This window comes from Ambystoma mexicanum, chromosome 1q (genome assembly GCF_040938575.1).
Source record: "Ambystoma mexicanum isolate Mex_15411 chromosome 1q, UKY_AmexF1_1, whole genome shotgun sequence".
Taxonomy (NCBI): Eukaryota; Metazoa; Chordata; class Amphibia; order Caudata; family Ambystomatidae; genus Ambystoma; species Ambystoma mexicanum.
The window spans coordinates 914,059,834-914,079,693 of NC_090922.1; the positions used below are offsets into that span (position 1 = coordinate 914,059,834).

General features: G+C 45.4%; 1 protein-coding gene across 4 annotated transcripts in view; it reads left to right on the forward strand.

The window, feature by feature from the left end:
- Positions 1-19,860, forward strand: part of COL11A1 (collagen type XI alpha 1 chain) — a 381,664-nt gene that overhangs the window by 184,409 nt on the left and 177,395 nt on the right. For all 4 annotated transcript variants that reach the window (XM_069641554.1, XM_069641555.1, XM_069641557.1 and 1 more), the window contains 11 exons: positions 95-148; positions 652-705; positions 813-866; positions 3,554-3,607; positions 7,301-7,354; positions 7,481-7,525; positions 10,174-10,227; positions 10,332-10,376; positions 11,242-11,295; positions 12,743-12,787; positions 17,383-17,436. In XM_069641554.1, coding sequence (XP_069497655.1) covers positions 95-148; positions 652-705; positions 813-866; positions 3,554-3,607; positions 7,301-7,354; positions 7,481-7,525; positions 10,174-10,227; positions 10,332-10,376; positions 11,242-11,295; positions 12,743-12,787; positions 17,383-17,436 — 567 coding nt within the window. The remainder of the gene's footprint in view (positions 1-94; positions 149-651; positions 706-812; positions 867-3,553; positions 3,608-7,300; positions 7,355-7,480; positions 7,526-10,173; positions 10,228-10,331; positions 10,377-11,241; positions 11,296-12,742; positions 12,788-17,382; positions 17,437-19,860) is intronic.

Below are 19,860 nucleotides of genomic sequence, written 5' to 3' on the forward strand. Positions count from 1 at the left end.
GGGAAGTATTAAATGAATTCAGGAGGCACAATAAATGACGGACTTACGTATAAGCAAAATGGTCACATTTTGTTTTGTGCCATTTTTCACACAGGGTTCACCTGGATCCCCTGGCGCTAAAGGTGATAGCGGGGAAAGCGGTCCACAGGTACGTGCCCAACACTTCTATGTCTTTCTGATTGACATGTCCAACATACAGCCATGTGCTGCTTTGTATGTTAGCTGGGACATTGGCCTTGTTTTCAACACTTGACTATAAATTTATAGCAGAATCTAGTCATTAATTTCTATAGTTTGTATGGTCAAAATGTAGGTGCTTGAAATGTTTACGCTTACCTACATAAATGGAACGTGCTATCGATATGAACAATGTTGTTTCGCACATTACTGGCCTAGGTTATGCAAATTATGCATACAATGTAAACATGTAAAAATAAGGATTTGGACACTATATATTTGTAATGAATTAAATGAAGCAGAAGTGTATTTCATCATTCATTATTGTCAGTTGTGCATACGATGGAACATTCACTAGGAATGTTAGGGTGAGATGGTAAAGGGAAAGGAGCAGTGCGGCTTCAGGCAGAGTGTGTTTTCGGTATCTAATTAAAGTGACTGCATATTTCTAATAACTGATGTGTTTGTATTAAGGGTCCTCGAGGCGTTCAGGGTCCTCCTGGCCCACTTGGAAAAGCTGGCAAAAGGGTATGTATGAAAGAGCTCTGCTCGCGCTCTCGAGTCTCAAATGAATGGCAGCTTCACACCTCGGGCCGGGCATGGGATGCTAATGGCCTGCGCTTCTTATCCCCTAGGGCCGCCCTGGTGCTGATGGAGCGCGAGGGATGCCGGGGGAATCTGGCTCTAAGGTAAGCACGTTCAGGTTTCTAAATGATATAGCTGTAGAAATCTGCAAATACATTCTAGGCTGAACTCAAAATTACTCTAACTAAAATTACTCGGATTCAATGCGCAATGCCGAGGCCGTTGAAATAAAAAGTTGCAATGTTGTCACCTCTTAGAAATAAATAGGTATTTGTTGAAAGTGTCCTGATGTCTATTCCTTTAAAAGTAGGGCTTGTGTGTAGGTTAGCAGTCAGTAATTAGTCAATTAATTGTTACTGTTGTTAAGGCAAAATCAATGTAAGTTATAACATTGAAATGCAGCTGTTGAATTAAGTGGCATTTTATGGCATTCTTAATTTTCGTTTGAGGGAGAACTGAATATAAAGAGCAAATATGTGATTGGACATACTGGCTTATGAATATTCATCCTACAGCCCATTAATAAAGAAAAGTGTTAACACGGCAGACCCTAGGGCAGTGGTCTTCAAACTGTTTTAGCTGGGGCCCCCCTGAGCAAAAATGCCAAATGGACAGTATGAGTTGCGCATGGTCACCGCACCCTACTTCCAGTATAGTCCCTGCGCTCCCACACCTGCTCCCATCACAGTCGTTGGGCTCCCTCACCCCACTCCTACCTAGGACCTAGGGGAAGCCCAGACCTATTAACTATCAATACTGTGAATAATGTTTGTTTGTTTGTTTATTTTATTTGTAAAGCGCTCCAGACCCAGGGGTATATGGGCGCTCAAGAATATGGTTACAGTACAAAGGTATATGCATTGGAGGCAATAGTGCCACATTAATACAGTTTACAAAATAGAAGTTGTTACAGATAGCAGTCAGAAGTTGTGATATGTTGCAATACATTTATATAATAAGTACACAGATATGTGTTATATGCAGATATGATACTAGTCTTGATTTAGACTAGTAACAAGAGGCGCAGGGTGATGGAAGTTGAGTGCTGGTATGAATATGAGGTATCCCAAAGGATCTGATGAGGTGATAGTTATTTATTCAGGAGCCAAATGATAACCTGGGTTCTGAATGGTTGAAAGGTAGGGATGGATTTGATGTCTAGTGGGAGTGTGTTCCAGAGTTGGGCGGCTAGAACCTGGAAGCTGGTACCGCCGGCTCTTTTTAGGGAATATTTGGGCACCACTAGGCATAATGTGTTAGTGGATCTGGTGATTCTGGTAGCAGGTTGTATTTGCAGCCAATGGAGAGATTTGATTGTTATGGAAGGGGATCAGGTCTGGTCATCAAATAGATTGTTTGATCATATTAGGTAATCAGGAGAGCAGATTTGAAGTAGGTTCCTCAACCAAGGCCAACAGAATAGTATGCTCTCTGTTGACCATTTTAAGATAACGGCACTATAAATGTCCTTTTCATGGGCCTTAGTCACAAAGGGTTTCCCAGTGGGACCTACCAATTTTAAAAAAAAATGCTTTGTACCTCAGGCCCTATCTATATAGGTACTATCAGACTGCAAATGGTGTAGGCCAGGTCTTGCCAAGTATTTTATTAAAATGTAGATTCTAGAAGTGGGCCAACAGTTCAGAACCGTGTTTACATCCAGATTCCAATTAATTAGAACGCATTTTGAGGATTCCTTTAGAATATCACGTGAATATCTCAAATATCGATATCATGCAAATCAGGATGTTTGTGATCTACCAAGCAGCAGAGCTGCAGCTGAAGACCTACCAATTAAAATGAAAGACCTACCTATCAAAATGTCTGATTGCAATGATGACCATGAAAGGATTGATTTGATAGATGGAGATGGATGCATACCTAACTGGATATAGTGAGACCATTTTCAGGTGGTCCTGCCACCCATGTTTGAAAACGGAATTGTTTCCTGCTTGATAAGTGCGACCATGGAGAGCGCCACAGTGAGCTGTTAGCCAGGAGCATCAGCGGAGCTTACATATATTAGCAAGCATGCCATCCTGCGACCTCAAACTGAGATAGAAATGTAAGGGTGTGCAGAGGGAATTAATGTTTGCACATCGTTCAGCCAAAGCACTTAATTTAGTTCATATTGAGTTATGGGGGGAGTCTAGAGTGCCTACCCATGTTTTGGCGTTTTAGGTTATCATAGCAAATGGCGAAAATGCCAAAGAGGTGGCTATATTGTAAACATGTTGAGATAACAAATAGTTGTCTTGACATGTTATAGGGTGCCCTTTGAATTCAGTAACTTTCTTAATATATGTATCTAACACTCATAGGCCCATATATAAGTTGTCAGAGTTTGAGTGATTTTTTTACTTCAGTGGTAGTTTTCAATAATGCCTTCCAGGGTGTGTGTGGGTCATGTAATTTGCTGCAATGCACAGGACATCTTACTCCTTAGGGAGATTCTTAGAATTAGCCTATTCACCTGTCAAGTGTGCTTTCTGTTGCATCTTAAACATCATTACATAATGGCACGTGCAAAACACTGATTCCCCACTATGGAGGTGCAATTCAGGGCAGAGAGCGATTGCCTACAGTGCATATGCTTCTTTAAGAAGGGATTTACCTCCAATCCTTAGCTTTCCATTAGTTCCTGATGGCGTTGGTTTTGCCCCTGTAAACCTGTGGAGAATATTGATACATTACTGGATGTGTGAAGTCCTCACAAGGTCTGGCATTTCCTGCCTCTGACTATCCTTCCCCGCTTTGAGGACTTTAACATGTGTCTTTCTTCTTCTTCTAGGGTGATAGGGGATTTGATGGCCTTCCTGGTCTGCCTGGCGAGAAAGGACACAGGGTAAGATATGCAGCTGAATTTGCTCAGTATTGATCTCATTCTGTAAGATCAACACATAGGTAGAATTGTAACATCTTGACCACATGGATATAACCTAAAATGTGCTATGAAATAGACGGTTAGTTTGCAGGAGCTAATTTCTGTTTAACTCATTGTAAGTTTCTGACTGTGCTTGGTCTTTCATGCTGAATGCTATAAGAACTAGGGTACAGACACTCACATGGGTTCTTAGAAATGTATGCTATATACATGTACATTTGGTAAAGCTTCAATCATTCCACACCTGTGCATCAATATCACACAAGATGAGGTGCTACTCCTACTCTAAAATGCACACATCCCAATGAGAGATCATATTAAAATCATCTGCTCACTGACATTGAAACAACAGTTCAGAAGCATAATTGAGACACTTGCAAATTAAGGATCGTCCAACCGGGAGATTACGATTCATCCGGTCGAGCTTACAAACCTTTATTACAGCTGCCAAGTATAATTATAAGCAAAGGTCGAACTCGTATGTCACAGCCCCTCTCCGGGAGTTAGTGAGGAACATGTCGGAGCTACTGCTTGTGGAGATGACTGTGGGAATGTCACAGCCCCTGTCAAGGAGCTAGCTAGGAGCATGTCAGAGCTACTGCTTGTGGTGATGCCTGTGGGAATGTCCCAGCCCCTCTCCAGGAGCTAGTGAGGAGCATGTCAGAGCTACTGCTTGTGGAGATGCCTGTGGGAATGCCATAGCCCCTCTCAAGGAGCTAGTGAGGAGCATGTCAGAGCTTCTGCTTGTGAGGATGCCTCTGGGAATGTCACAGCCCCTCTCAAGGAGCTAGCTAGGAGCATGTCAGAGCTCTGCTTGTGGAGATGCCTATGGGAATGTCACAGCCCCTCTCAAGGAGCTAGCTAGGAGCATGTCAGAGCTTCTGCTTGTGGAGATGCCTATGGGAATGTCACCGCCCCTCTCCGGAATCTAGTGAGGAGCATGTCAGAGCTTCTGCTTGTGAGGATGCCTCTGGGAATGTCACAGCCCCTCTCAAGGAGCTAGCTAGGAGCATGTCAGAGCTCTGCTTGTGGAGATGCCTATGGGAATGTCACAGCCCCTCTCAAGGAGCTAGCTAGGAGCATGTCAGAGCTCTGCTTGTGGAGATGCCTATGGGAATGTCACCGCCCCTCTCCGGAATCTAGTGAGGAGCATGTCAGAGCTTCTGCTTGTGAGGATGCCTCTGGGAATGTCACAGCCCCTCTCAAGGAGCTAGCTAGGAGCATGTCAGAGCTCTGCTTGTGGAGATGCCTATGGGAATGTCACAGCCCCTCTCAAGGAGCTAGCTAGGAGCATGTCAGAGCTACTGCTTGTAGAGTTGCCTGTGGGAATGTCATAGCCCCTCTCAAGGAGCTAGTGAGGAGCATGTCAGAGCTACTGCTTGTAGAGTTGCCTGTGGGAATGTCATAGCCCCTCTCAAGGAGCTAGTGAGGAGCATGTCAGAGCTACTGCTTGTGGAGATGCCTATGGGAATGTCACCGCCCCTCTCCGGAATCTAGTGAGGAGCATGTCAGAGCTTCTGCTTGTGAGGATGCCTCTGGGAATGTCACAGCCCCTCTCACGGAGCTAGCTAGGAGCATGTCAGAGCTACTGCTTGTGGAGATGCCTATGGGAATGTCACCGCCCCTCTCCGGAATCTAGTGAGGAGCATGTCAGAGCTTCTGCTTGTGAGGATGCCTCTGGGAATGTCACAGCCCCTCTCAAGGAGCTAGTGAGGAGCATGTCAGAGCTACTGCTTGTGAGGATGCCTCTGGGAATGTCACAGCCCCTCTCAAGGAGCTAGTGAGGAGCATGTCAGAGCTTCTGCTTGTGAGGATGCCTCTGGGAATGTCACAGCCCCTCTTAAGGAGCTAGCTAGGAGCATGTCAGAGCTACTGCTTGTGGAGATGCCTCTGGGAATGTCACAGCCCCTCTCAAGGAGCTAGTGAGGAGCATGTCAGAGCTACTGCTTGTGGAGATGCCTCTGGGAATGTCACAGCCCCTCTCAAGGAGCTAGTGAGGAGCATGTCAAAGCTTCTGCTTGTGGAGATGCCTGTGGGAATGTCATAGCCCCTCTCAAGGAGCTAGTGAGGAGCATGTCAGAGCTACTGCTTGTAGAGTTGCCTGTGGGAATGTCACTGCCCCTCTCAAGGAGCTAGTGAGGAGCATGTCAGAGCTACTGCTTGTGAGGATGCCTCTGGGAATGTCACAGCCCCTCTCAAGGAGCTAGTGAGGAGCATGTCAGAGCTACTGCTTGTGAGGATGCCTCTGGGAATGTCACAGCCCCTCTCAAGGAGCTAGTGAGGAGCATGTCAGAGCTACTGCTTGTAGAGTTGCCTGTGGGAATGTCACAGCCCCTCTCAAGGAGCTAGTGAGGAGCATGTCAGAGCTACTGCTTGTAGAGTTGCCTGTGGGAATGTCACAGCCCCTCTCAAGGAGCTAGCTAGGAGCATGTCAGAGCTGCGACCAGTAACTTCTTTGCGAATCAGCCACTTGCTGCATTTCCTGAAGATCAGTGGGACAGCCAGGAGAGGCAGCCAGGCATGTCATCTGCTGACAGGTTTTCTCACTTTCCACTGCAGACTGTGTACTGTTATATTTCATCGCCAGGCTCCCTGCCAACAGACCGCTCTGCGCCACACCGCTTGACGGTTCAAAACAGGCGTGTGTTTGTTATGGTTTATGAATATACATGTGTCCATGAATGAGGATGAATGCGTGTGCTATTAGAAGCAGCTCATAGACCAAGCTCGTGGAGGCTAGGTTCCTTCCATGTGGAGAGAGTGACTTAGCACACACCCATTCGGCGCACACAGCAGATAAACCGACCCAATTACACCTGATAGTGTTACTCCCATATCTTCCTTGTGTTTAAATACATTCTTCGTGCTACGGAAATGAGCTTGCTCCAACACCATGCACTGCCTCCTACATATAACAGTCACCAAAGCACCCAAAAGGAACCAATATGTTGCCAACGCTGGCTTAGATGAAGGAGGCACATGCCGGTTGCCTGGCGTATGATTTACTGGTTCTAGGTTGGCATCCAACAAAAATATGTTGCTATACATTTTAAATGGATCCAGGCACTGGTTTACTCTTCCTATAGGTGCAATGTGCTATTTGCACTGTTTTAGCCAATGCAACAGAACAGAATATTTTGTAAGCTCAATTGACAAAATGACAAGTACCATTGTTGAGTATCAGATAGATTGTGTTGTCCACGTACCTGTGCAATTCTGCAGAGCCAATAAACGGATTGTGCAATTTCTGAAGGACGTGAATACTTCACAGGCCCATGCAATCCTGCGCCGCTGGGTCCATGGCAAACACATTAAGATGTAGCCTTTGTAAAAACATACTGCAAGTAAAACATGATAAAAGGGATAATCCCACAGATTCACATTGCAATGCACACGTCTTCCTTGTGTTGACAGCACCGGCCTAATTCACAAGGCGTTTTTCATTGCGATTTTCCCATTAAAAAAAAGCTTTGGAATCAGGCCATAGCACTCTTTCTATGACATAAATAACCTACATGTGTGCTCGCACTTAATTGGCTATCATGCTACTGTGAACTTGTAAAAGCTCTGTCTATTCAGAAAAACCGCCTGCTAAGGTCTATGTGAAATGAGTTTCATGTGTGATTTTAAACCATTCTTTTGTTCATTGTACAGGGAGAACTTGGCCCACAGGGTCCCCCTGGCTCCCCGGGTGAAGACGGAGGAAGAGTATGTTAACAATTAACTTTCCAGCTTGCTACCTACAATCCCATCTAGCGGTTTAATGCGCTTGGCGTCAGCGAAACCGGAGCTTTCCTAACCTAGCCCTTCTTTTCTGCTTGCGTTCCCTTGCAGGGAGAAGATGGAGAGGTCGGGCCAAGAGGACTTCCCGGTGAACCTGTAAGCATGGATGGATTCTTGACATTATTTTCCAATTGGTCTGAAGTTGGGAATAGATCACACGGGGAACTTCCGGGGAATGTTAGCAATTACATTCACACAGGCTTTATAGATGCGGTTGCAGGAGAAATCGACACGTTTTCTTGGAAATTCCCAGAGTGAATGATGTCTAAGTCACACAGTGCTCTTTTATTTCGACCTGGGCCAGATTACAGAAATGTACACCGGTGCAAGTGCATTTTGCAAGGTATTAGCGCTAGGCCAAATATTTTTATTTTCCCTGGTGCAAAATTGCATTGAAAGTGCATGCTTGTTTGCAGTAGGGACATGTTTTACCTTGTACAAATAGCATGCAAAATTGCACTCACCATGGTGCTAAGGTTTTGCAAAATATCCTCAATTTCTTTTGCACAAGGGCAAGCTTCGCTCTCGCGTTAATACCGTGCACAATTGTACTTGCACCGGTGCAAAGTTTCTGCAATCAGACCCCTGGTCAGTGATCCGTCATCGCGTTTCAAGCAAACAGGCTGGGAGAGGACTTGCCTATGACCACATCTGTTAGAATCTGCCCTAGAAACAAGAACAGGGGAATGATCACACCCCCTGTGAGCATTCATGTGCAGCATGCCACCCTGCAGCCGTGTGCCAGCGGGTGCACTAGGCATGCACATGCACAGATATTCGAAGGCCGCAGACTTCTGGCTGCCTGTCTGGGGATTCATCCATTAGCCCACTGCTTTCTGAAACAATTCTGCTGCCTCACAAATCATCTCTAATGGCTAGTGACAGACAGTAATATATCACCAGACAGCTGGGCAGTGCATTCCAGGGAATTCATTTCAGCACTGCAGATCCCAACATGCCTTTTGTGCACATGTATCTAGTAAACGGGCATTTGCACCGAAACAGGACCCTGTTAAAGATAATTTACTGTTCTGCATTGCTGGTGTAATATTGTGGATTGTACAAGAAACTCTTGTGGCATATTTTAAAATCAAGAGCCATTGCTATGCATGTATAGCAATGCACACACCCAATTGCTGGCGATTTGCCAGCAATCTTCTTTGGCGTGTGCAGCCCAGCAGCAAGAGTAGCGTGGATTCTGAAGAACTTGGAACAATTAAACATGATTGGCAGGCCTGGGCAGAGCCCAACAGCTTGCATCACAAATGCTGCAAGGTGTTCTCCGCCAGCGGCTGACCTGCTGAATACAAAAGATAACACAGCAGAAGCCATAGCACTTTCTTTGTGCCAATCGCTTGGGGATGGCCCCTTTATCCTTTGTAAAACCAGGCAATAAAACACAGGGTCTGATTCGCAAAGCATTTTTGAATGGGGTGCACCTATTGAAAAACCCAAAGCCAATCACGCCCAAATATGTGTTTTTGTAAACAGAAACTGAGCTTGCTTTTAAGAGAGCCCTGGTGCAACTACAATTCGCGATTGCAAACAACATAAGGCCTGATTTACCAAAATCACATTTGAATGGGAAAACCCTTTTGAAAAAAGGCGTTTATAAATGAGATCCTATATCGTTCAATGGATATCCGCAGCAAGACAAGGTTTGCCCTAGTCCCAGTGCTTTAATTTTGCACGAAAATGCATTGACTTTCCAACCTGATTTACAGAATTGCCTTATAATGGTGCAATCCCATTGAAAAAACATCCTGTGCATGAGGCCTTTTGGGTCATGTGAGAGAAACCTGCACCGGTGCAATTGCAATTATCACTAGGGCAAAACTGCTCTACTGCAAAACACATCCTTCTTTCAAGGCATTTGATTGCGGCTTGCCCTATTGCTAGGAACGGGGCCAACATTGCACTGGTGCAAAGACGCACTGTGGTGTGTTAGACACTGCCCCAGCCATGCACGCTTAGCCTTCAATCACACGAATTGTTGCCTGATTGAGATGCATAATTAACATAGTCGTTAGCAAGTTCACTGCTAGTGATCACTGCTCTCCATAGCATCACTTTTACTTGCAATCGCGATGGCCTGTTTAGAGCAAGAGTCAACTGCAGCACTTCCGGGTCAGAAAGTGGGTTTGGGAAACCGGCCGATCGCAGATTGAAATGTAAGAAAGGCCTGCTCAGCCTTTCAGATTTCCGGGCTTGTGTGAGCAATGGCCGCTTAGTGGGGTGAGAGCAACATCTGCCTCTGCGCGCACTTTCAGGGCGCAGTGAGTGAGCACCAATTTCATGTTTAGTCATCGAAACTATTTGATTTGCAGTAGTCGAGTGAATTCCAATTGACTGTGCTTAAATTCTGCTCCAGGGGGCTGTAATCTGAAAGGGTGAGCATTGATTAGGAGAATTCGTACTAAAAAGCAGATGCTTTCATTTGGTCCTATTAGGGTTTTAGGCACACTTCTTAAATGCGCTCGATAGTGTGGTTTCATCGCCCTTGCTTCTGAAGTAGCTGTTTAGAATCTCATTATGAAATGCTTTGCATGTAATACATCATATGCCCACGGGGTGGGGGTATGTGCACGCACACAAAAAAATAAGGCCCTTGAAAACTGAACTTCCATCTGAAAATAAACCCGATCTTCATTCATCAATACCTGGATATGCTGGCTTCCAAAGCTCCCCCGGGCTGCGTGACTCCCCCCAACATGTATTCCTGACACGCTTCCTTTTTCTTTTAGGGTCAGAGGGGATTACTTGGACCCAGAGGATCACCTGGACCTAATGGCCAACCTGTATGTATTGTTGCCGGGCACATTTATGAATAGCTATGTATATGTTTAGCACCTATTTGGACCAACCAGCAAATGTACTTTTGTTTCCTTGCTGCTCACTTTAGGGCGTGGCTGGAGTAGACGGTCAACCAGGTCCCAAGGGAAACATGGTAGGTACAGAAAGAGGAAACGTCAGACATGTTGCATGCCATTGTTATTTTTAGCTAGCATGTACTGCAGCACGGCTCGTTCGGTTGGTGTTTTAAAAACACAGAACGTGAACGTGCCTTACTGATGATACACTATTTCCCTGAGTACACGTTTTATTTGGTGTAGCTGACACTGCGTCATTGCCGCAGCAACCATTGGGCAAAGTGGGTTTTAGACCCCCGACACCCTCCGAAAGTTTGGGTCATCTTGACTTGACCTCACTGACCTACAGAGCCAGGACAGGACAGGACACAAACAATAAAGAGTGCTGGTGGCTGGACACTTAACAAAGACCCAGCTTTTACTAATGTAATGCGTTTTATTGTTAGCACCTGCATTCCTATGCATACATTTTTAGGCAACTGAAATTGTGATGGGTTGTTAACACTTACCTGTCAGGGGAGTGATTGGAAGGACAGGCGTGGACAGGAGACAGCTCATTCTCACAACAGTCCTGAAGTGTAAGGATTCAGACGTGAACGAAATTAACTGCTTCTAACACTGATGCTGAGCCAGTAAAGTCTCATTAGAATGTGTAAAGCCGTTAGATGACGCCACAGAAGTAAGGTTGTGACTCCCTCACTGTCGCCGAAGTTAGCCCTGCTCCCAACATGTGAAGGGTCAGCCCGCTCCTGAAATGTCAGTCTAGTCGCACCTCTGTACTGCATTTACTGTTCACTGCACTTACAATGTAGTCCTATAGAGGCGTGCCTCTCAGAGCGGAATCTGTTTGATTAGTTACCGGGAATGGCAGTCACTTTATATAGGTTAAGTCGTGGCAAGGAAAGCTGTCTCTCATGCTCCGTTTGTCCTTTCGCATTTTAGGGCCCTCAAGGCGAACCTGGTCCCTCTGGTCAGCAAGGCATTCCAGGACCGCAAGTAAGTTGACACTTTTTTTCATGTGTTCATGTGTAAACAAGTACCTGTTGCTTTATGACAGTTGCAAATACGACTTAGGCCCTCATTACGACCCTGGTGGAAATCGCGGTGCTAAAAGCACCGCGGAGCACGGCGGAAAGCTGCCGATAGCGCCATGGAGGTTGGCGGATTTTCCGCCCCATGCCGACCTTGGCAGGGCGGTAAATCCCCATTCCCCATTTTACCCTTCCCCATTCCCATTTTTGCCCCATAGGGTATAATGGGAGTGGGGAAGGCGTTAATTGCGCCACCGCAAAATACGGTGGCGTAATTAACATCAAGGTCCCGTAGCGCCATGGATTTCTCCGCCCGGAAAAACCAGGCGGAAAACGTTCCATGGCGCTACGGGAACTCGTAGTAGGGCGGACGGGTCCGCCGCGATTAACGCTGGCGTAAACCCACTCCGCCAGGGTCGTAATGAGGGCCTTCGTCAGTTTTGGTGACTAAAATTGCTAAATGGGTAATGTATGTTTCTATTCAGAATTTCCAGATTTACAAATGCGTTTTTCAATTGGAAATGTTTACAGCAGGCCCATGCAGCGCTGCCTGATCCCCAAAGGGCAGCCTGGCAGAAAACTGCCTCTGGGCGCAGATAGCATTCAAAAGAAGAGACATAAGGCCTCATTAAGACCATGGCGGTAGCCGTGCCAGTAACTGTGGTTTTTTATCCGGCACCCGGCAATGGGCAATTACTGGGGCATTCCGGCCCCGCCGGACCCGGTAATTACCCATTGCCAGGTGCCGGTAATTGTCAGTCCCCATTCCCATTTGAGCCCCATAGGGCTCGATGAGAATGGGGAGCACGGTAGCGCCGCCGGCACTGTTAATAACGGTGCCAGCGCTACCGTCAAGTTCTGCTTGCGGGTGCCAGTACGGCTGCCAGGAGAGACCTGGCGGTTGTAATGGTACCCGCAAGCAGAACTGGTAGTTTGCTGGTCCGGGAACTACGGTACCGGCAAGTTACCGTTACCGTAGTTCCCAGACCAACAAACTTGTAATGACCACCCATAGGTTACCTGCCTTCAATTAGCCCAGAGAGTTATCTGGACAGGTGTGTTTTCAAATGCTTCCTAAAGTTGGCATGGGAGTTCTGGCTTGGTTTACTTGAGCCTTGGCGAACCAGTGCTTCGCTGTTCATGAAATGCTGAGAGCAACCAACACGCCTGGAAGGGGGTCACTGAAAGGGGTCCTGTTTCAGCTCTGGTTGCAGTGCAGAGAACTGTGCATTTGAATCATCTCGCAGCACGTTTACGCCTGTGTGTCCTCATAAAAGAGCGATTCACAAGGGCGACCCCGCGCCGCTGGCGGCAAGTGCACTGCTTCACGCGAGGCAGTAATAGAGGAAAGCAGAGGTGAAAGTGCATCGTCTATGTCTGGCTTTTAATCTGCAGGTTTTTCTTTTGAACAGGGTCTTCCAGGTCCTCAAGGTTCCATTGGGCCTCCCGGTGAAAAAGTAAGTTTTAGACTGTGCAGAGTCAGCTTCTTAAGTAAACAGTCTGTGGGTTCCCTCTAAACGTTGCAGGACACACGTTAACGTCTTTAAACAGATGAGTCAGCGCTCTTAGTGCCCCAGTCTAGTGCATACTGCATTCACATACTGGAAACCATGTACTTGTGACGCAGATACCAACGTGCTTAAGAACCATGGTAATGTGTTCGTTATATCATATATATTTCATACCAAAATTTGTATTAAAGGATAACGGGTATCAAATGTGATTTATTTCTCACAACTCACTTTCACCCTGGGAAATTCATTCTTTCTTTCTTTCTTTCTTTCTTTCTTTCTTTCTTTCTTTCTTTCTTTCTTTCTTTCTTTCTTTCTTTCTTTCTTTCTTTCTTTCTCTCTCTCTCTCTCTCTCTCTCTCTCCCTCCCTCCCTCCCTCCCTTCCTTCCTTCCTTCCTTCCTCCCTCCCTCCCTCGTATGACCAGTTCACTATCACCCGCCATGATTGCATTGTGCAGTGACTTGCCTCCTTTCTAGGCAGCACGATTGTTTTTAGTGTCTTGCATTGTCAGTGGTTCTCCCTGTTGCCTCCTTGAGAGCACACATACCGTTCCTGACTGTCCATCAACCTTGGCTCCAGGGGCAGGCAACATACTTGTAATGTTTTTATTGCATGGTTCTGCTTGCCTCCTGGGCCACAAATGCTAGGCAGCAGATAGATGTGACTCACATTCCATTCCATATCAATCATATTTAAATGGCAGTAGTTCATCGTTAACTCGGTTTAGTTTACAATGGTTATCATTTGTCCTTGTTTGGGATGATTTGACTCACAAAACATAACACATTTCGCATACCTACAAAATTCCATATTCAAAAGGCATTGATGGTGAGAAGATAGAAAAGAAATGGACAGTTTGTAGATCAGGAGAATTCCAAACGCAGTGAAAAGAGCATGACACCAGATCACAAAATAACATAGACAAAGGAGTAACATACATATGCGCTCAATTACAATATATTGATGAAACCAAGATTTTTAGAGAATTGCAGTAGAAGGCTTACATTTAGACATATTCAATGGTGATATGTTTCCATGTGGTCATTTCTATAATCACATCAATAGGCAAAAGGCAATTAAAACACATTCCCCTCGGGATTTGCATTGTTTATTGATCATATCATTGTACATATAGAGAGATATCGGTGGAGTCTGAAGAGGATGACTACAGATATATAATAAATTGCACTGATCACACATCTCACCTTATGCAGCTAAATGAAGAAGAAAAACACAATTCTCTTTTTCATTGATTACCTTCTTTCTTTGTCACGTTCCCTTACATTGTTGATCATGCCACAGAATCATGTCTTTAAAATCTGCAAGGAACGGGCCAATTCTGCCACAGTCTCTACCTCTCCTGTCTCCTCCCAGGCCTGCTGCACGGCACTAGCTTCTCATTTCATCTCTAAACCCAGGACATCCTGTCCTCTCTCTGATCCTCTCCCCTTCCTCCCTCTACTCCCGGCTCCTCTTCGGCCACCTCTCCTCCCTCCTTCCCCGCCTTTGCCCTGTTCTCCCCAGACAAGGTTTCTAGACAAGTTTGATCCATAAAAGTCTCGTTAAAACAGGTTCTCCCATGTTCCTTCAAAACCATCAAGGACCACATTGATTCCATGGCTCCTGCCCTGGCCGATTTCTGCAACCACTCCTTCACCACTGGAGTCTTCCCTTTCCCTCTGAAGCACTCCCTTGTGCACCCTCTTCTTAAGAAACCCTCTGCCGACCCATCGTGCCCGGCTAACAACAGCCCAATCTCCATCACTCCTTTCCTGGGCAAGCTCTTGGAAAAGCTGGCCATCACCCAGCTCAATCTTCACACTGAGTCTGTTGGTTGTCTCCATGATAATCAGTCTGTCTTCAGAGCTGCCAGAAGCACGGAAACTGCTCTCCAGAACATCAGTGAAGACCTGCTCTCCAACCTTGATTCCAACACCCCCTGTGTCCTCATCTTACTTGATCTCTCTTCTGCCTTTGACACATTCAACCATGCCATCCTGCTCAACCATCTCCGTGATAACCTGGGGATCACCGGTTGGGCCCTGGCGTGGCTGACTTCTTTTCTCCCTGATTGACCCTCCCAGGTTCAACTTAGATCCTTCCTCTCCTCTACATCTCTACCTGTGGTGTTCCCCAAGGGTCTAACTTCTCTCCCTGGCTGTTCAACCAAAGCCTGGCACTTCTTGCCCACCACATTGCCATGCTCTGCCCCAACTTCCAGTGCTACGCGGATGACACTCAGCTCATTTTCAGGCTACCCTCAGCCACCTCTTCTCCCTCTCTCATCTCTGACTGTCTGTCCACCATCCAGGAGTGGTGTGCCGCCAAATATCTCTGCCTTATTGCCAGTAAGTGAAAACAAAGAGGAACTCCAAATACCCCGGGAACAAAGTGGAGTAGAAGACTGGAATAGAACGAAAGCGTGTTCCCGTGTAAACAATATTAAACAACTGATTGAAAGGCTGCCAGCAATTACTCAACTGGTAGCTGTCACAAGTAAATCAATTAGTTTAGTAAAGAAATTATTATATAACACCTAACATACTACGCTTGTGCAGTATTTATTGTTATCGACACAAAACAACAAAGACATAGTAGTGCAAACAAAAGTGTAATTGTTTATAGGTACAGAGAAAGCACACATTATAGGGCTTGTGTAAACCGTTTTTTGATTACAACATTGCTTCTTAATGAAAATAATGGAAAATTTCACAAAAAAGTGACAAATATTTACAGAACTTACAACATCTTGGTAATACACAAATACATTTAACTTTGAAAAGAACATAAACAGAGAAGTTCAATATAACAGATCACGCTCAGTATGACAGCAGCCTAGGTCTGTCTATGAGGCTAAATGTGCTGAATAGGTCATGAAACAGACTATAGCTAACTGTCCCTAGCTCAATTAAGGCTAGTATCTTTGGCCTTTTTATGTGGCAAAATCACCCCAAAATGTAGAAAATTGCTGAGTAAATTTGAATTACAGAACAAATGACAGTGCAGTTTTAAACTTATTCAAGTTTAAGATGAAGCTGAAAAAATGTACATAAGGCTGAAATAATGTACTACGCCTTCCGCTGTCCAGAGTGATGGTATGCATGGGTGACCACGTCCACTGGTCTCGGGTGTGAGCACAACCCCCGTACAAAGACAGTGGCAAGACTGGCGTCTCAGTGGTGTATTAACAAGTGTGTACCACCTTCGTCAGTGATATTGATCCTTAGTTCAGCCACTGTAAAACAACCAGACATGACCTTGTCACTAAGTAGTATCTTGTTTGACTAGCTGCCAAGCATTAGCATGGGAGGTGATTGAAAAGCAACATATGATATAAAGGTATGGGTGTTTTCCCGTAACACCAAGTAAAACCAAGATTCTCCTCATCAGCACTCCTGCTCCCTCTTTTCCTGTCACTCTCTGGCCAGCCTCTCCTGGCCCTCTTCCTGCTCCCACCTGTGAGGCTAAAAACCTTGGTGTCATCTTCGACTCCACACTCTCCTTCTCTGCTCACATCTCTGACATCTCTAAGAAGTCACATTACCAGCTGCACCTCCTCAGAGGTATTCTTACTTTCCTCTCCTTCCCCCAGAATCTCACTGTCTCAAGAACTCTGGTTCTCTCTAGGCTGGACTAGTGCAACAGCCTCTTTCTAAATCTGCCTGCTTCTACTCTCTGCCCTCTGCAACTCATCCAGAACAGGACTGCAAGACTTATCCTTGGCCTCAAGCCCTGGGATCGTATCTCTCCAGGACTGAAATCTCTATACTGGCTCCCAGTGGCTGCGATAATTAAGTTCAACACCCTCTGCGTTGTCCACAGGGCCTTCTGGGGCCTAGGGCCTCAATACCCTCAACTCTCTCTGCCTAAATATCTTCCTTCTCAAGCTCTTTGGTCATCCACCTCCAACTCCCTCAGGGTTAGTCGCTTCTCCAAGCAACGAGTTGGTGGTAGATCTCTTTCTTTGTCTGGGGCCTCCCACTGGAACTGCCTCCCTGAAATTTAAGGCAAATCATCTCCGGTTCCGGAAGCACCTCAAAACCTTTCTCTTTGCTTCTGCTTTTTCTCCTCCTCTCCCCTGCTGACTTCCTGGCTGATACTGAATCTGCACTGGTTACCTGGCCAACCTCTGATCTCAGGCCCAGGTTCCCTCCCCCACCAGGCGCACACCTGCACTGCCTTCCTGGCAACCACCACACTGGGGACTGTTTTCCATTCCCTACAGTCCCACTATCAGCACCTGACACCTGATGTCTGCACTAACCCTTGCACTTGCCACCTGCTGGCCGTACTTACTTATTGTCTATTTATTCTATTATCCCATGTTCCGCACTGTGCCCTCCCCCCGCACTTTCCTCCTTCCCCCTTCCCATGCACTTGCGCGATAGGAATGACACTTGGCCTAGTAGGATCGCTGTCTGTCGTCCCTCTGTTCCCCCTCCCTTGCCTCGTCGCGCCTTGAAACATCTGTGTATAGGCGCGTTATAAATGCCACATCATATCATGTCAAATGTTTTAACATTATTTTATGTGTTTTCAGGGTCCCAACGGAAAACCTGGTCTTGCTGGACTCCCTGGGTCTGATGGACCTCCTGTAAGTAGCTTGTTACTCACTATTAAGATCTGTCATGTTCACAATGTGGCTGGCTCTCGACTTGGGTGCAGGCTTGATAGCTCGGTTTTACCCTCTTCCCTTGTGCTCCTTTTTTAAATGTGACATGCCATGATCTAAAGCAGCCTGCAATTTCCATGTAATTTTAACAAAATGAAAACAATATCATGAACAGTTGTGCAAAGTATAATTGTTCATATTAAATTGGAACAAAGATAAGGACATTTAAACGGTTCCATTTAATAGTGTCACCCGGAAAAAGTCACCAAATAGGCAACTTTTTTTCCTGACCCCTTCAATACTTTCCCCAAATATTCTAGGAGAGGTATGATTTTATATCATAAACTTCCTTTTGGGGAAAGTGTTTGATTTTACTGAGGGTGTATTTTATTTCCCAGGTGACTGTATCACTGGACATCATTTAAACACACATGGAGCAGCCATAAGAGATGGATTTACATTTCTGCATGGGTTTTCTACTTAATGCTCTTATTTTTTGTGTGTTTGTGTATAATGACAACATGCCAAGTGGCTGAGAATATGCAGGGCCATAGGTGCACACTCATTGCTCCAAAGTGATGCTGAGTACTTTGGTTAGTTCACACACTTTCTCTCCAAACAATTCACTCCGGCCAAAGTAGCGGCTCCCTCAGAAGTAGCTGTACCTCAGTCTTTGGGTTCCTTGTTATTGGAAACGAAAACACAACACGTTTAAACCAAATATTCTGAGTTCTGTAAAATGACAATCTACAGCCTAAAACAAAACATAACCATACGCGCCCATTGCTGGTGGAGATGGAAGATGTGCTGGGGCTGTTTCCTTCATAGGCCAGGCTCTTCACATCTGCTCCTGTAATGCTCTGGCAGTGATGCCTACCTAAATGCTTGTGTGCCATATCCTCACTAATGTTAGGGGCGTCCATGTCCTTACCCTCAACCCCCAATCTGAAATGCAAAGAGAATATTATAATTCTCCCTACATTAAAATGACACAGTGAACAATACGAACATTCCCAGAATGCACTAAGTTAAACAAATGAAAGCTGAGGAAGTTATTAAGAAGAAAAAAAACGACAAGTATTTTTGTTGGCAGACTCAACCGTTCATTGTGGAGTACTGTTATTGGATGATGGCTTTATGCAGGATAAATCAGTTAACTGAGCATTCTAAACAAATATAGATTTCTATCTTGTGAAACATTTCAAATGCAAGTATGTAAAGATGTATTATTAATAATGGGTAAGCAGCGCACAAAAGGCACCTACGCACCATTGCTCAGCAGCTGAAATAAAAGAAATAAATACAAGGAGTGCCTCAGTGATGAGACCCAATCCAGCATTCATGGCTGCTCGCTTTCCCCAACATGAGTGTCCTAGTATTTATTCCACCAATGCTCTTAGTTTGACATGGTCCTGAAGGCTTATGTTTAGAGAATGGTGTTCCTAGGCGTGTTGTGGGCAGGATTTGCCTGTGCAGAAACTTGGACAAGGAAATGACAAGGAGATATGTAATGTTACGTTGTCATGTCATGCTGTATTATCTTATAGCGTGCACCTTTACTATTGGTATGGTCTCATGGCACTCACATGGCTCTGAAATAATGAGGGTGGGGTGGGTTATTGTGGGAACAGTGATAGGATAGGCCCGGAACCTGGTGAAGCTGGCACTTGTGCGTGTTGGCTTGCTGGTGAGTTGATTTCCAGGTCAAGTGTCAGGGATCTTTTGTTGTATGTGAATGTTAGTTATGTTGGGTGTATGTGTGTGTGTAGTTTGGCTAGCCCACAGGGCATGTATAGTATTTGGGAAGTATGTTGGAAGGAAGCAGGGTTGTTGGTACATTGGCTACTCCCAAAGTCCCTCCAAGTATGTTCTCAGAGCTCATCCATCTGCAACACAATGATGCACTCCAATTGTTCCACCTGCAGTATACTGTCCATTCCTCCAACCTCAACAAACTAGCAACTCCCACAAATTCCTCCAAGTGCAATACGTTATCTGTTCCCACAAGCACCTCTGTGCACAACAAGAATTACTAGACACAAAGAGTACTTCTAAGTGCAGCTAAATTAAACAGCTAATGTGACGAATGGCTAATCTTCACAATTCTTCTGAGTGTGATGCATGGCTAATCTTCACAGTTATTTAAATGATACGCATGGCTAAACTTCACAGTCCTTGCTAGATATGATGCAGAGATAATCTTCACAGTTATTTCTAAATGAGATGCATGGATAATCTTCACAAGTGTAACACATTACTTATCCCCAGAATTTATCTAAGTGCAACACATTTTCTACCCCCCCCCCAAATTCATCTAAGTGCAACACACTTCCCACTCCCAGAATGCATCTAAGTGCAACATATTTCCTACCCCCGAATTCATCTAAGTGCAGCACATCTCCCACT